This window comes from Miscanthus floridulus, chromosome 3, assembly GCF_019320115.1.
Source record: "Miscanthus floridulus cultivar M001 chromosome 3, ASM1932011v1, whole genome shotgun sequence".
Classification (NCBI taxonomy): domain Eukaryota; kingdom Viridiplantae; phylum Streptophyta; class Magnoliopsida; order Poales; family Poaceae; genus Miscanthus; species Miscanthus floridulus.
In genome coordinates, this window is record NC_089582.1 from 45,210,791 (window position 1) to 45,228,455 (window position 17,665).

General features: G+C 51.6%; 1 protein-coding gene across 1 annotated transcript; it reads left to right on the plus strand.

Annotated features, from left to right (window-relative positions):
• Nucleotides 1-9,351: 9,351 nt before the first annotated feature.
• On the plus strand, nucleotides 9,352-9,861 carry LOC136543653 (secreted RxLR effector protein 161-like). Its single transcript, XM_066536038.1, has one exon. The coding sequence runs from the start codon at nucleotides 9,352-9,354 to the stop codon at nucleotides 9,859-9,861; it is 510 nt and encodes a 169-aa protein (XP_066392135.1).
• Nucleotides 9,862-17,665: the final 7,804 nt, after the last annotated feature.

Here is a 17,665-nt window from a genome sequence, read left to right on the forward strand (position 1 = left end):
CCGTACGAAGAAACTAAGGCAAGAGTCCCTTAAGGTTTCGGCATATATTGCCCTGGCTTTTAAAAATCTCCAACAACACTCTACTATATGGCTACCATACAACTTCGAGTAAGTTCAACTCTATACTTAAATCTTTGTTCGATATATTTTATTTGATGCCAAAGAGCTTATCTAGTTCTATGATTAAATCCATGCAACAACCACTGGATTTGTATAGGCGTTGATGTCGGGAGGAGCATGGCATGGGTCTTTGATTCAATAAATAGGGACCCAGTAACATACAAAGACTTCATATCGATTCTCAAGACGTATACATATCGATAATCCTCATTAGCTTATATGTTTGTATACATACTTGTAACGTTTACTTTTAGATACTAACAAGTTGTATTTGCTAAAATAATTCGAACAGGGCATTTAGGTTCTATGTCACTAAACATCACGGAAGGCATGATCCAGCAAGGAAGGAAAGGCTGGCTATAAAAACACTATGTGCGGTAAGTGTAACTTACTTCTTCAGTACTCCATTACATGGCTGTCAAAAGCATTACTTAATATTTTCATTTGTAAAACACACAGTGCCTCAAGCAGAAGCATGGGAGTGTACATTGTGGATACTATGTATGTTCTATGATAAGTAACACCGGTGCCTACAGGAGACACCCCTTAAGGGTAAGTTTGAACCTCTTCACCCATGGTATAAAAACTTCACACATGGTATGAAATACTAAACCGAAACTTATTCTCTTGTAGTGGAAAGAAGAGAAAGAAATGAAAAGAGACCCATACAAGGATGATCAACTCTTAGAGCTCGTCGACGACCTTTACAACTTTATATTGGACCAGATTGTACACGTCAAAGGCACCTACCCTGATCGAGATTCTGACTTACGTAGAAATCCTCAGTACCAACACCTTCGTGAGACTGAAAGGCTAGCTCTAGGCCGTAGTTTATATTGGTTTTGTATGAAATGGACATTGGTCTTTTAATTGTAGTTTATATTGGTCTTGTATATATTCTTGTGAATTGGACTTGTAATTGTAGTTTATATAATACTCTTGTACTCTTGGACTTGTACTTTGGAGCAAGGTACGTGTCGGCTAGCTATGCTCCCTGTTGTGCCCTTCCCTGCCTTTTGCTTGCACTTTTCTTTCCTCTCACGTCGCAGGCGCCGTGCGTGGTCTCAATCAGTGGGGGGGGGGGGGGGGGGGGGGGGGGGGCAAGGAGATGCCCGCGCGCATGATAGATTGATTGATTAGCCAATCTCGAATTATATATGCATATGTATACATATATATACTGTAAATTTGAATTTTTTTGTGGAAAAATGTACTGTTGGGGCGATTCTAGATTGAACCGCCCCTACAAACAGGTATTATAGGGGCGGCTGGTACTACAGCCGCCCCTACAAATCGATTTGATGCATGATTTGTAGAGGCGCTTGGGTAGGGGTGGCTGGGCAAACCGCCCCTACAAAGCCTTCAAAGCCGCCCCTACAAAAGGTTTATGTAGTAGTGTGACACGACATGCTAGATTACAAATAATATAATGCAATGTGAAGCGTATAATGTCATTCCAACCAACAGAATTCAATTATCCCGTGCGATGTTAATGAAGGCTCGCACAAGGATGGAGGTCTCAGGTTTAGAAAAGGCATGTACATGCCACGATCCTTGGCTAGGGGTAATGGAAATCATCTCTTTATACACGGTCACTTGCCTGCATCTAAAGGCAGCCCATTTGTAGAGGCCTTGTTATAGAAGCAGGCAAAAGAATAATCTTTCCCGGTGTAAGGATACTGACACTTAGCTAGGGCCGTTATGTGATTTTAGTGATTGAGCCACAACATGATTATTTAGACTAATGTTGTTTGCTAGTATATAAGATTTTAGTTTTATGGATGCAAGAATGGAGTTGGGTGAGGATACAGTGGTGATCATGGGATCAACACCCTAAGCAAAGGCCAATCGGCTGCTGTCAAGATCTTAGAAGACAAGCTACAAAGACATAAAGTGGAAGAAGCCCGGATGAGAAGACACGAAGAAATGGAGCTCACCGTGCACTGGAGTGCACCACTGGAGCTCACTGCAGAAGGACCGGAAGATAGGATGAAGCCCAGTCTGAGGCAAAGCTATATATATACGCTGTGCAATGGAACCCTCCAGTGAGCACCGGAGCTTCAGTCTAGAGGGTGCTCCTTAGGCGTAGTGGAGAAGACATAGAGCATTAGAGATCTCCGGTGTATGCACTAGGCGAGTACTGAAAGATTAGGTATTGTCCAGTGAAGAATTGAAGCCCTGTATAATGCACTCTTTGGTGAGGCACCAAGGGTTAAGATAGAGAGAGTGCTTAAGGAAAGATTAGGTTTTTTTTATGGGGCAGGGGGGGGGGGGAGTTCCCCACTTGAATATATTGCACTGAAGTGGTAATATAAATTACCGCTCACAAAGGATACAACAACACATGCGAGATAGAGCGGAGGACAACCATAAAACATAGAAAGGGGGAACAAAGAACTCCCATGATAAGCATGTAGTTTCCATCAACTAACACCACCACCAGCGGCCGAACTCCAGCGACCTCCACTACAACGGCAACTGTGAAGCTCCGAGTCAAAATGACAGGCGGCAATCATGATTACAATGTCTTTGAAGCACATCCAGGACCCATTTGACACCCGCCAACACTCATTAAGGGGAGGAAACCATAATGGAGGGAGGGCCGGCAAATGGGGCATGAGGAGATCCAAGAGAGGGGATCATGGTCTCGTTACCAGCATTTGATGAGACAAGGCAATCAAGGGTCATGGAGAATGGCGAAGCTAGGACACTGGCAGTGTAGTTTGCTAGTTAGAACTTGTGCAAAATCATAGAGAGGGGGATAGCTTGGGCGTAGGCGTGGGGGGCGGGGTGCAAAAGACATCCCAAGCAATGCCTCTAGCAATGTAGTGACATCGAAAGATGCCACCATTGCTTATCCGGAATCACCGATTTGGGTTTACACCCGGAGATCAAACTCGATAAGATCGCAGATGAAAACTCGACAATGCCTCCAAGAAGGACCATGACACACAACATGCACCACCGTCGTCGGCACCGGCAATAAGCTGAGCAAGACTTTCGTCTAGAAACCACCATTACAGTAGTCACCCGCACCATCAAGAAAAGTTGCCCCCCCCAAGCGGAGCTTTGCTTCTTCCCATTGAGGCAGACCAAGCCCCCTGCGGCCGGAGCCGGCCGAGAGAAGCAGCCCAGGGGGACGACGAAGCTCGCTCATGACCGACATCGGCACGACGCCCAGACGACGCTCTGTCCTCCCCGTAAGAGGCAGCGAAGGCTCTCAACGACTAGGAACTGCCAGAGAGAAGCACATAGGGGAGGGCGCGCACGACACACAGCCCCGCCGCCGGCAAGCCCACGGCCAAACTTTGCGCACCGCGCTGCTTCCGGGCCCCTGCAGACAAACATGAAGAAGAACACAGGCACGCTGCCCCCCGCCGGCTCGCCCGTGGTTGAACTATGTGCCCCACCCCACTCTGCATCAAAGGCCTTACCTAGATCTAGTCCGAGACGGAGCCGATGAGCCGGCATTGCAGAGTGTGGGGGTATTAACCCCTATACCCTTACAGCTAAGCTTGGGCTGGCCCGGATCGATGGGTTCGGTCCACCCGAGGGACGACGTGCGCCCCGGTTAACCTGATCGGAGTCCCGCACAAGGAATCAAGACGGATTTGGCAACCAAGCAGGATCCTGGTCGGTTAGAATAGGAATCCTTATTCGGCCATATATGGCAATTGTAACTGACTAGGATTAGTTTCCAGATCTGTAACCCTGCCCCCCGGACTATATAAGGCGGGCAGGGGACCCCTCTAAAAAATATCTCTCATTGACATACAGCAATACAAATCAGACATAGAACGTAGGTATTACGCCTTCTTGGCGGCCGAACCTGGATAAAACCTCGTGTCTGTCTTGCGCCACCATCTTGTTTGGGACTTGCGCATCTGTCTGCCGATAATCTACTACCTTGGGCATACCCCTAGGTAGACTGCCGACCATATTTCGTCGACACAGAGCCACGCTCACCAGTAGTGGTAGCCGCCAACACCATGACCATCGGCCTAGGGATGGTGCCGGCTTGTGCCCTGTGCAGATCCGGTTGCAAGGACTGTAGATCCAGGCCCGGAGAGGACGGATCTGTCCTGCGATCCGCGCAACATTCACCGTTGATGGCGCCGCCAACTGCTCCGCCCATACCCCCACGCCTCCGCCCAATAGCTAGCAGCAGGAGTGAGGACGTCGGATCCAAGGTGGGAAGGAGAGGAAGGAGGGGCGGCGGCTGCCTTTTTGAGCTGCACAACCGTGGGCCGCCGCCACCGCATGCCATAGGGAGCGGCGACTGTGGCCGGAGGGGCGGCCTCGAGTGGCTTGGGCAGCGGTGGTGGTTTGCCCCCCCCCCCCCCCCCCCCCCCGAGTCGCCATAGGCAGACGACGCTAGGGGCCTCTCGAGTCCCTCCCAAGAAAGATTAGGTGATTAGCGTTAGTGGTTTGCGAAGTGCTCACACTAGTTTAGACAACAAATAAAGCTTGTTCTAGGTTTACGTCTTGTATCTAGTGAGGTTTGCATACCTACCGTTGGTTGCATGCACCAAGACTTATACACTGGGGGCTTTGTAGTCTTTTGAGACTCTCAAATGCGTAGATTGGTCGTGTTGGTAGTACCGTAATACCAAGAGAACGAGGCCCTCGGTGTTTTGTTTGGAAGATCGATAGTGAAGGCAGTGGGGAGCAAGAATAAAGTACAGAGCAAGCCTTGTGTGTGGCAAATATGCGAATCCAACTCAATGGAGGCTAGAGCTAGGACTTAAGCCATGTCGGCATTACACGAATGCGAGGGTTGTGCTGTATCTAGAATCTCGACACGATGGGCTACACATCCAGCCTGTATTTTTTGCTGTGCTTTGGCCAGCACCGCACGAAAATACAATTTTCTAGTATTTTACTATACTACCTCTCATCTAATTCTTAAATGGGTTATGAAAATCATGGAAACTTTTGTGAAAATGGTACATAAAGCCAGTACAAAGAAAACTAGAATTCATATTTAAGGGTCGTGCTTGGGCTAACACGACAGGATGCCGTGCCAGCATGATGACATGGGTCGTGCTTGGGCCAAAACAAAGACTTGTCGTGCCATACCAGCATGGCATTATATGTCTTGTGTTCCTAGAGGGCACGATACGAAGTGGCACAAAGCACAAGAGGGCTGTGATGTGCGGGCACGACCCAAGTGCCACCTCTAGTTGGATCCGTAGTGCCTCGAGCTCCGGGACAGGGGTTTTGGAAAAGCTTGCTCCAACACTTTCCTCTTTGCCTCTAGTGCATGAGCGAACCTTGCAGCCTCGGGGGCATACGTGCAACCCATAAGTCGAGCAAATGAGAGATCGTACGTGCCCAACTCCTAAGCTCCTCATGCTGTCCTTGTACTGCCCAGAAGTTCGTCTCCTTGCTCTCTTGCCTGTTCTCCGTGTGCTCACTGTTGCCTTCTCAACCTGAATGAATGCTGAACCATGCTTAGACTTCCAAATCATCTGGTAGACAGTTGCTTCGGAAGTCTGTGAGAAGTAATCTATTGCTTTTGGCAGCAATATATCTTTCATCTGTTCCAAGGTAATGTCTGGATGCAAGGTATTTTGCCCCTCGCCAACCATTGCCACTACTGAAGAACTTCTATTCACAGGCATCTTTAGACAAATCTTCTAAAGATCCATGGGGCGCAAAGATAATTCCACCTTTCAAATATTGAGAATCTTGCAAAAACATATTGTCTTCAGACATCGACCTCTTCTGTTTGTTGTACACTGATAGTGAAACTTGCCACTGCAAATTCACTTGAATTACTGGTTCTAGAGAAACATCTGATAACCCGGAATTGTCCAGGTTGCTAATACCTTGAAGCTCATGCTGACCATACTGCTTGCAGCATAATGGGTTTGGGCGAAACCATTGAGATGCAACCCAGTGAAGATTGTTCCAATGTCCTTTCTGGTTTGAATATACAGATGACACCCATGACAACTATTGAGTAGGTAACTAAGTTTGTCCCTAATGTTTTTGTCAGGCCTGGCGTGGCGGTGACCGACGCAATCGTGATTTCCATATAAACCCTCCTCGACATCTCCCAACTATGGATCGAGGAGGTCACCGGTAGCCTGAAGGCAGCGGACGACGTCGAACCCGCGCCGCCCCAAGCTGCCGAAGCCAGAAAAAAAATTAGGAGGGGCTAAACAAAAGAATAGAGGCTTTTTTTATCTTCTCTTAACCTTAGCCCCTCCTACCTAATACATATATGCATAAAATTTTAAGGGGGGGCTTCAGGGGGCTCCACGTGCCCAGGATCGGTAGGGGGGGCTAGAGCCCCCCAAGCCCCACCACTAGCTCCGTCGCTTCTGCCTATGGCAAGCTGCTCCTCACGGAGGAGCAGTGGCTGGAGAGGTACAAGAACCAAGACTCCAGTCGCAGAAGCTCGAGCTCCGGTGGCCGGGGCAAGCGCCGTGGGAAGCCGCGTGGTTGCGGCGGCAACAACCCCGACGAGCGCGGCGGCAACAACTCCAACGGACGCGGCAGACCGAGCTCAAGTCGCGCCGGCCCAGATGACGTGTGCAAGCGATGTGGCAAGGAAGGCCACTAAGCCCAGCACTCCGGGGCTGTGAGCGAGGGCGAGTTGCCCACTCTGCCTCTTCCTCCCCAAGCGCCGCCGTTGCTCCCCAACACTCCGCTGTGCAACACCATCATCCACAACACCGATGCCGCCACCGATGCAGCCCCGACACCGCACCAGGTCAAGCTCGTGGAGGCAAAGGTGTTTGCCGCCTTCGACTCGACGGAGGATAGGGGCCCGAAGCGCTGGGTCCTGGACACCGGCGCTACAAACCACATGACCGGATCTCGTGGCGCCTTCTCCGACCTCGACACCGGCATCGTCGGCACAGTCCGCTTCAGCGACAACTCTATCGTCAAGATCGAGGGTCGTGGCACCATCCTGTTCGCCTAAAAGAATGGGGAGCACCGCACCCTCGCCAACACATACTTCACCCATCGCCTCACCACGAACATCATAAGCGTCGGCCAGCTCGACGAGGTGGGATTCCAGGTGCTCGTCGAAGGAGGAGTGATGTAGATCCGCAACGAGGAGCGTCGCCTACTTGCCAAAGTTCAATAGAGCCCAAGCTGGCTCTACGTGCTCGACATCGACATCGCACGGCCGGTGTGTTTGGCTGCACACGCCAAGGAGGACGCGTGGCTCTGGCATGCCCGCTTCGGGCATGTCAACTTTGGCACTCTCTGGAAGATGGGCCATGAGGAGCTCATCCACGGCAAGCCCCTGCTGGACCACGTCGATCAAGTCTGCGACGCATGCCACGCCAGCAAGCACCGGCAGACGCCGTTCCCACAGCGTGCGCTCTCGCGTTAAACCGAAGTGCTGCAGCTGCTGCACGGGGACATCTGTGGGCCCATCACACCGCCGACGCCCAATGGCAACCACTACTTCCTTCTGCTCGTCGATGACTTCTCATGGTACATGTGGATCACGTTGCTGCCTTCCAAGGAAGTAGCGGCCACGGCGATCAAGCGCATCCAGGCCGCGGCGGAATGCAAGACTGGCAAGCAGGTTCATGCACTTCGCACGAATCGTGGTGGTGAGTTCTTGGCGGGCGACTTCGAGAAGTATTGCGCTGAACTCGGTGTGCGGCGCTAGCTCACAGAGCCCTATTCACCCCAACAAAACGGCATCGTCAAGCGGCGCAACCAATCGATGGTTGGAACTGCCCGGTGCATGCTCAAGGCAAAGCAGCTGCTAAGCGTGTTCTAGGGTGAGGCGGTCACGACAGCAGTGTACCTCCTCAACCAGTCCTCATCCAAGAGCATTGGTGGCAAGTCCCCATATGAGCTCTGGACCGGGAGCACGCTAGGAGTTCAGCACCTACGGACATTCGGCTACGTCACACACATGAAGCTGACGGTGCCAAACTAGAAGAAGCTCGATGACCGCAGTAGGCACACCATCTTCAACTGGTACAAGGCAGGCTCCAAGGCCTACCGCCTGTTGACCCGTCGACGCGGTGAGTTCACATCAGCTGCGACGTCGACGAGACCGCTCAGTGGAACTAGGCGGGAGAACTTGCTGACACGGCGGATGACTTCACCTTCCAGGAGGCCACTGCAGGGCTGCTCCAGGTGATCACCATGACTTCATCATCCACAGCACCAGCAGCAGCCACAGCATCCAACTCGACATCACCTGCGTCATCGTCTTCACCAACACTGCACGACGCCGGGTGGCTTTCGCCCACCACTCCAGTACATGCTGCAGGAGGAGCGGTGGAATTTGCGTCACCACTAGAAGGCGAGGCGGACCTGGATGCTGACCATGATGATGATGCACCGCTTCGGTTCCACAGGGTGGACAATGTGCTGGGCCCTGCATTAGCACCTAGCCTAGCACAGCGGGAGCTGGAGGAGCACCTACTCCTAGCCAGCGACGTCGAGCTGTCCAGCTTTGACGAGGCGCAGGAACATGAGTGTTGGGGGCACGCCATGCTCTACGAGATGATGGCGATCGAGGCGAATGGTACATGGGAGCTTGTCGACTCTCCACCATGTTCCCGACCCATTGGGTTCAAATGGGTCTACAAGACGAAGAAAGACGCAGCCGGGATCATCTCCAAGTACAAAGCCTGGCTGGTCGTGAAAGGCTACGTGCAGCGGCAAGGTGTCGACTTCGAAGTTTTCGCGCCGGTGGCATGCCTGGAGTCCATGCGGCTCCTCCTTGTGCACGCCATGAACGAGGGCTGGGCTGTCCACCATATGGATGTTAAATCAGCCTTCCTCAACGGTGAATTGCAGGAGGAGGTCTACGTCGAGCAGCCACTGGGTTTCATCCTCAAGGGACAAGAAGGCAACATGCTGCATCTTCTCAAGGAGCTGTACGGGCTTCGTCAAGCTCCCCAAGCCTGGTATGCGAAGCTGGACACCTCGCTGCTCAGGCTCGGCTTCCGGTGCAGCGACACCGAGCATGATGTGTACCTGTGCAGCGAGGGCACACGCCGCCTCATCGTGGGTGTGTATGTCGACGATCTTGTGATCACCGGTGGCAGCGTGGGCGACATCGACGAGTTCAAGTCGTAGATGAAGGCTACGTTCCAGATGAGCGATCTGGGGCTGCTGCACTACTACCTCGGTCTGGAGGTGACTTAGTCTGCGGATGGGATCACCTTGGGCCAGAGCACGTACGTAGCCAAGATCCTACAGAATTGTGGGCTGGCTGGGTGCAACCCGAGCTACATACCCATGGAGCCGCACCTCAAGCTGAGCAAGAAGAGCACCGCACCCGCCGTCGACACAACAGCGTACAGGAGCATCATCGGCTCGCTATGGTACCTGGTGAACACCAGGCCAGACTTGGCCTACTCGGTGGGCTATGTGAGCCGGTTCATGGAGAAACCGACCACAGAGCACCTGGCTAATGTGAAGAGGGTGCTGCGCTACATCGCCGGCACTCTAGACTATGGCTGCTACTACACAAGGAAGGAGAAGGATGTGCATCTCGTCGAATTCAGAAACAGTGACCATGCCAGGGACATTGACAGTCGTAGGAGCTTTTTCGGCGTCCTCTACTTCCTCGGCAAGAATGTCATCACCTGGTATAGCCAAAAGCAGAAGGTCATGGCCCTGTCCACATGCGAAGCTAAATACATCGCTGGGACTACTGCTGCCTGCCAGGGCGTGTGGCTGACGTGCCTTCTAGCTGAGCTGAAGGGCAAGAAGGAAGGCACAGTGAAGATCCACATCGATAGTTAGTCCGCCATCCAACTCCGTAAGAACCTAGTCTTCCACGATTGCTGCAAACATATAGATACTAGATATCATTTCATTCGTGAATGCATTGAAGATGGAAGGGTGAGCGTCGCCTCCATTGGCACCGTTGAGGAGCTAGTAGACATCTTGACAAAGTGCTGGCGCATGAACGTTTCTATGATGTGTGCTCGAAGCTTAGCCTTGTCAATCTCAAGAAAACACGCAAGGCTTAGGAGGAGATTTGTTAGATTAAGCCTCGTGCTAAATTTAGTTAGTGCATGTTTCCTTTCTGCTTGCATGTGCATGAGCACTAACCTGTGGTCCCTGTGCGCCTAGGGAGAAGTGGCTGATAATAGCTCGCCATGGACAAGAGCTCTCCGCCATTAGTGATGTCGTGGGCGTGGGGATGGACGCACCAACCGCGCGACGTGCAGCAAGTGGCCAAGCCTATTTGCTTTGTAAACACTGTATTTATTCAACTAATCACAACAAAAAACGTTGCCTGTTTCTAGCGGCACAAATTCTTGTTAGCCCATAGGATCACCGGCTCAGGTGAATCAACCACTCACCAGTCTTACCGACCACGGCTGAGCACGACTGAGGCTGTCTGACCACACACACTATGGCTCGAGGTAGAAGAAGAGGGAGAACAGAGCATACACACAGTATAAGCACTAGCGTTGGCTGGAGCCTTGTCTAGGAGCTGGCAAAATTGAACTCTCTTTGTTTAGTTGTAGTGGCAAACTATATATAAAACTCTATCCATTTAGTCCTAGTATAATGCACATGCTGCAACAGTAACTAGATAACATAGCAGGATTGACTTCTACGCCTGTCCCTGCATGTGGCTATAGTCTAGCAGGTGAGCCGTTTGGCGCCTGCCTCTACAACAGCTATAGTACCACAACAGGGGGCCTTTTCGGCGCCACCTTCCCTTGCTGTGTGTTCACACAAGGAAGCAGTAGATTATCTAACAATTCTTCCCTTAATCCTACTGCTATCCCTTGTACCCCCTCCATGCCGATCATCTCCTTCAGCTCCATGAGTCGAAGACGTCCAAGCGGCTTGGTGAGGACGTCCGCGAGTTGTCGACCAGTTTTGACAAACTCGATGATGATCTGCCCTCCATTAACACAGTCCCTGAGGAAGTGGAACTTCACATCACTGTGTTTGCTCTGGTCCTGTAGAATTGGATTCTTCACGAGAGCGATAGCGGGCTAGTTGTCCACCATCAGTGCTGGTGGGTGAGCTTCCACACCGGTCAGCTCGCCCAGTAGCCAGCGTAGCCACACAACTTGGCACGCCACTGTGGCCACCACTACATACTCTGCCTCGCATGTAGATAGCGCCACCACCTTCTGTTTTAGTGACAGCCATGAAATTAGAGCCGACCCGAGGAAGACGAGCACGCTAGAGGTGCTCCGTCGTCCGTCGATGTCCCCCGCCATGTCTGCATCGCTGAACGCAGTGAGCTACAACCAACTCCCGCTGGTCTTAGGAAAGATGATCCCTTGATCCACCGTCCCCTTGACATAGCGCAATAGCCAGTTCACCGTAGCCTAGTGATCCTCTCTGGGATCCTCCATGAAGCGACTGATGTAGCCCACGGTGAATGCAATGTCCAGCCTTGTGTGGACTAGGTAGCGCAGATCACCGACAATGCTCTGGTAGAGTGTTGCATCCACCTTTGCCACGGTGCTGGCCTTCGTCAGCTTCAGCCGCTCCTCCATTGGAGTCACGCATGGCTTGCACTCAGCCATGCCGCTTGGCTCCAACAGCTTGGAGGCATACGCGCTCTAACCAAGTGTGAGTTCCTCCTTCCCCTATCTCACCTCGATGCTAAGGTAGTAGGAGAGTGCACCGAGATCACTCATTCGAAAATGAGCAGCCATCTCGCGCTTGAAGCTATTGATGTCCTCCATGCGTGCGCCGGTGACGATCAAGTCATCCACATACACATCGACGATGAGCTCCTCCTTCCCCTATCACCATGTGTAGAGCACGTGCTCGGTTGCGCACCGTTGAAACCCAAGCTCGCCCAGCGTGGTGTCAAGCTTGGTGTTCCATGCTCGTGGGGCCTATCACAACCCGTAGAGCGCCTTGCGCAGTCAGAGCACCCTATGCTCCTCTCCCTTGATGGCGAAACCTGGAGGTTGCCTAATGGAGACTGTCTCCGCTAGCTCGCCATTGAGGAAGGCCGATTTAACGTCCAAGTGATGGACGCGTCAATCCTTTGCTGCTGCCAAGGCTAGTAGCAAACGGACAGACTACATTCACGCCACTAGCGCAAAGACTTCCTTGAAGTCGATGCCCTCGCGCTAAACAAAGCCTTGGGCGACGAGGCGCGCCTTGTTCTTGACAATAGCGCTGAGCTCATCCCGCTTGACCTTATACACCCACTTCAGGCTAATCGGATGGCATCCTGGAGGTGGATCGATGAGCTGCCATGTCTCATTTTCCTCGATCATCTTCATCTCCTCTAGCATCGTCCGTCGCCAGTTTCCGTCATGCTCGGCCAGTGCAAACATGGGTGGTTCCTCTACACTAATGAGCAGTAGCTCTTGGTCATTGAGCAGCCGACCAGCCAGTCCTGAGGGCCCTGTGCCACCGACAATGTCGTCCAGCCTATGAAACCGCACCTCCTCACCTTCGTGGAAGGCATCCACGAACTCAGTGATGTCACTTGGAGGTGAGGCGAACTCAATTAGTGTTGATGGAGTTCCCTGTTCCACCGAAGTGCTCGGAACAGCACCTTGAGTGCTCAACACCCTAGTTGCAGTGCTCGGCACTACTTCTGGACAGCTCGTCACTACTCCTGTAGTGCTCGGCACCACTATAGGAGTGCTCAGCCTCAGTCTTGGAGTGGTCGGCACCACAACAAGACCTCTTGGCTCTATCACGGGAGTGCTTGGCACCCGTCCTAGAGTGGTCACCACCATTGTAGAACCTCCCAGCGCCACTCCTGGTGTGCTCAGCATCCCTCTAGGACTGCTCAACACTCCTCCTAGAGTGCTCGACATCCCTCCCAAAGTGCTCGGCACTGCCCCAGGAGTGCTCGGCTCTATCGCTGGAGTGCTCGGCACCCCTTCTGGAGTGCTCGACACCTCTTCCCTAGCATCTCAACCACCGTGGATGACCAGGTGCTCGACGACGAAGGTGCTGGTGAAGCCGTCAACTTCCCCCGTGCTCAGACTTCTCCAGTCCCAAGCCACCTTGTCATCGAACACGACATCATGCAAGACAAGTACCTTGTCCCTGTGTGGGTCGTAGAGCCGGTACACCTTGGTACCCTCCGCGTAGCCCAGGAACACCATCAGTGTGCTCCTGTCCTCTAGCTTGGTGAGGATCGGCTTCATCTTCTTGACGTGGCCAATGCAGCCGAATGTCCAGAGGAAGGACACGCTCGGCTTGCACCCATACCAAACTTCAAACGACGTCTTGCCCGTTAGGGCCTTGGTTGGAGCGCGGTTGAGGATGAACACCGCCGTGGTCACCTCCTGACCCCAGAACCTTATCGGCATGCCTTTGGCCTTCATCATGGATCGAGTCATGCCGACCACTGTTTGGTTCCGCCTCTCCACCACACCATTCTATTGTGGTGAGTATGGCGCAGTGTGGTGTCGCACCACACCCTGATTCGCGCAGTATGCAGCGAACTCCACCGAAGTGAATTCGTCGCCGCGATCAGTCCTCAGCATGTGGAGCTTCTTGCCGCTCTCGGCCTCCGCATGCATCTTGAACTTCTTGATCACCGCCGTCGCTTTGTCCTTGCTCATCAGGAGTTGCAGCCACATGTAGCGACTACAATCATCCATGAGCAGGAGGAAGTACCGCCGACCACCATTTGTAGCTGGCGTGATCGTCCTACAGAGGTCGCCGTGGACGAGCTCGAGAGCGTCCTTCACGCGATACTTGGCCGCCTTTGGGAATGGTAGCCTCCTCTTCTTCCTGGCTAGGCAGCTATCACATAGCTCGCCTCCGTGCTTGATGTGGGGTAGCCCTCGGACCATCTTCTCCAGTCGACCAAGCACGTCAAAGCTGAGATGTCCGAACCGGGAATGCCACATCCACAGTTTCTCTGTGTGCCTTGCCGCTAGGTACACCGGCTACTCTACCTTCAGGTCGAGCAGGTACAACCGGTTCAGGGGCCTCTTCACCTTGGCAAGAAGTCACTGCTCCCAGTCCCTGATCCTAAGGACTCCGTCCTTGATTAGTACCTCGCTACCGCGCTCATCCAGCTGACTAATGCTGATGATGCTGGAACGTAGCTGCGGGATGTAATATACATCCGTTAGCACGTGGTGCTCCCCGTTTTGGCACCTGAACATGATCGTGTCGCGCCCTTGGATAGCCACCCTTGAGCCGTCACCAAACTTCACCGTACTGGTAACATCGTCGTCGAGCTTGGAGAAGGATGCCTTGGAGCCCGTCATGTGGTTGTTGGCACCAGAGTCCAGATACCACCGCTACTCCTGGTCGGCGCCCACATGTCCAAGGTGGACTTGGGCGCGTGGTTCGTTGAGGTTGACACCCTTTAGGGCCTTCCCAGGTCCTTCCACCTTCATCACCTCTTCCTTCTCCTCAGCCTTGACATCATGCAGTGCATAGAATGTCGCCATCAGGATAGTGGCCTCATCATCATCATCAGCTTGCGCCAGATGAGCCTCATCCTTCTTCTCCTGCTTGCGATTTGGGCACTCCCGTGCCCAATGGCTCGTCTTCTTGCAGCGCCGATAGGCATTGGGGTCGACCTGCTTCTTCTTCTCTGAAGATGCCTTGCTACGGCGCTTGCTATCGCCACCGTGGCTGGAGGAGGCTGCCTTTCCAGAGTTCCTCCGAACAGCCCACTCCTCTTCCATCAGTAGTAGTTTGCCGCTGTCCTTCATTGCTATCGCCTGCTCTAGGCGCTCATCCACCGCCCACAGATGGCCTGTCACATCCTCTATGGTGAGGGTGGACAAGTCCAGCATCGTCTCTATGGAGAGAGCGATCTGGATGTACTTTGCCGGCACGGAGTGGAGGTACTTGGAAACCGCCTCCTCTTCGTCGATGGTGACGCCATGGCTCTTCAACTTGCTGATGAGCGTCTGCAGGCGGAGGAAGAAGTCATCCACCGTTTCACCATCCTTGAACTTGAGGTTGGCGTACTTCTGCTTCAGAAGCTGGGCCGTCGCCTTCTTTGCGCGGTTGGAACCAACGCGCATTACCGCAATAGCCTCCCACGCCTCCTTAGCCGAGCTCTTCGCCCCCAACGGCTCACTGTACTCCACTGGTACAGCAGCAAGGATAGCCTCCATTGCTGACATGTCATCTTCCTCATTGTCGGTGCCCTTGTCAATAGCATTCTAGAGCCGCAGGGCTCTGAGCTTGGCATTCATGGTCACCGACCACTCTCCATAGTTGGTGCGAGTTAGCGTCGGCCAACTGGTGCCACTGACCTCCCGCACCGTGTGAACAACGACCTCCGGTCGTGGCTGGGCAGCCACAGCAGTGCCACTACTATCGCTCATCTCTGAACCGTTCGTCATTGCCAGCGGTTAGTTCAGCAACGGCGTTCGTACGGCTCTGATAGCACTTGTTAGCCCATAGGATCACCGGCTCAGGTGAATCAACCATTCACCAGTCTTACCGAGCACGACTGAGGCTGTCCGACCGCACACACTATAGCTCGAGGTAGAAGAAGAGGGAGAACAAAGCATACACATAGCACAAGCACCAGCGTTGGCTGGAGCCCTGTCTAGGAGATGGCAAAACCGAACTCTCTTTGTTGAGTTGCAGTGGCAAACTATATATACAACTCTATCCATCTAATCCTACTACAACGCACATGCTGCAACAGTAACTAGATAACACAGCAGGACTGACTTCTGCGTCTGTCCCTGCATGTGGCTATAGTCCGGCAGATGAGCCATTCGGCGGCTACAGTACCACAGTAGAGGGCCTTTTCGGTGTCGCCTTCCCTTGCTATGTGTTCACACAAGGAAGCAGTAGATTATCTAGCAAAGCTCGTGTGCACTCGTGTCTTCTGTCCAAGTGTTCGCGTTTGTGGTTCATCTTGGCCGGCGAGCTCCAGTGTTCGCTGGCGTCGTTCACCGCCACGCCGGGCCTGACAGTTTTCAATTGCACATTTAAAATGAGAGGCAAACAACTGCAAAGCACTTAATTGTGATCCCAACTATGTCCGTACTCTCTTAAAGCTGTAGTATTATGCCAAGGAAGAGGTTACCCTCGGGTGCCTTACTGTCTTTGTGTACAATTATCAGGCTAACTTCTGTTCCACCCTCTGCCGTATTGAACGGCACCAACCATATGAGAAAAGATGAGTACTCCTTTCCACGAACGATTTTATGATGCAGTCCCTTACCTGCAAAAAGTTGCTTGACAAGGCAGTTGGAAGTCAAGTGACGGCGGCATGGTGCACCACCAAGCTCTATGAATCTCAGGAACTCAGTCGCACCATCTGCAAACCACTCAAACCATTGAACAATTGCTCTATTTCAATCATCGTCGTCATGGTTAAATATGGAGAAAGCAAATGACTTGTGGCATGCAGAATCCTATCAGGCAATGACGAATTCCTCACCTCCTGTTCCATCTGCTCTTCTTCTAGGATTCTATATATGCTTGCATTTGTGGAGTGTGTCATCGCACTCTTGAGCAGCACGCTTCAGTTTCTTACGCCAACGCAACATGGATGCATCAGTGCTCTGCCACTTTTCTGACGTCTCAAGAGTGCCATCTCTAGCAAAACTTTTCCGACATGCACACACCTCAAGGTTTCTGATTGCATATGTATCCTGTTTCTCCACATATTTTTGAACCAGACCAGACAGAATTTTGCTAGTGTTGTCTCCTGAATAATCACCGAACTGACAATGTTCGCCAATAGGATTCCAGCATATATACGTGGTATCCCATGCCTGTTCAGTAAATTCAAAATATTAAAAGTATATACGAGATACTAGATATATTAACTTGATCGCAAGCACAGATTTAGCTGAATGCTGTAAGACCCACCGTACCTCTGATTGAATTGTATGGACGTCTAGTTGGACAGCTATCCTGTGTACAGAGCTTTTTTGAGGGCAGAACCATACTGCAAGGAAGGTTTGTTTGACTTTTGAGTCTCCACTTCGTTACATGTGTGAATATAACATACCAACATACATGTGGAGAAAAGTGGGAGAGGTGTGTGCATGTCGCATGGAACGGAGAATTTTGCTATTTAATTAATTATTAAGAGCACACTCCAAGTCTATGAAAGACGTAGGAGCCCCTAATGACATCCTTGACTTCCTATCCAATCCATGTCGTCGTCGACGATTGCTAGTTTCCGATGTGTCGCAGCTCAGCGACGCCAAAGGTGATCGCTTTCGGAGCATCACCCTCCACATTATACAATCATCCAATACCACACGAACTGCCTAAAACGCATCCGACATATTGAAAAAACAACAGTTATCTCTTCGTCGAAAATAATCAAGGGGTCCATCAATCTAGCACAACCAGTACCATTCATGCTGAAATTGAAAGTCCTAATAATGTGTCCCTGCCATATATCGAGATCTGTATTTGTGTGAAAATAAATACAAATTATGGCCAGAATATTTTTCCTTTCAAACTTGTAAACTATCATGAAATGTATGCATGTAATCATCTAAATATTTGCTTCAGACAGATATTATTCTACAGTACATGTAGTTTAGATTTTTAGTAAATTCAAATAAACCATTAAACAATCAATTAGTAAAAATGCATAATATTATCAAAGAATAATAATAAAACCATTTTTTTTAATAAGGGAACA

What these genes read in the sequence shown, in the direction of transcription:
- LOC136543653 (XM_066536038.1), top strand. Translation starts at nt 9,352, where the DNA reads ATGGAGCCGCACCTCAAGCTGAGCAAGAAGAGCACCGCACCCGCCGTC.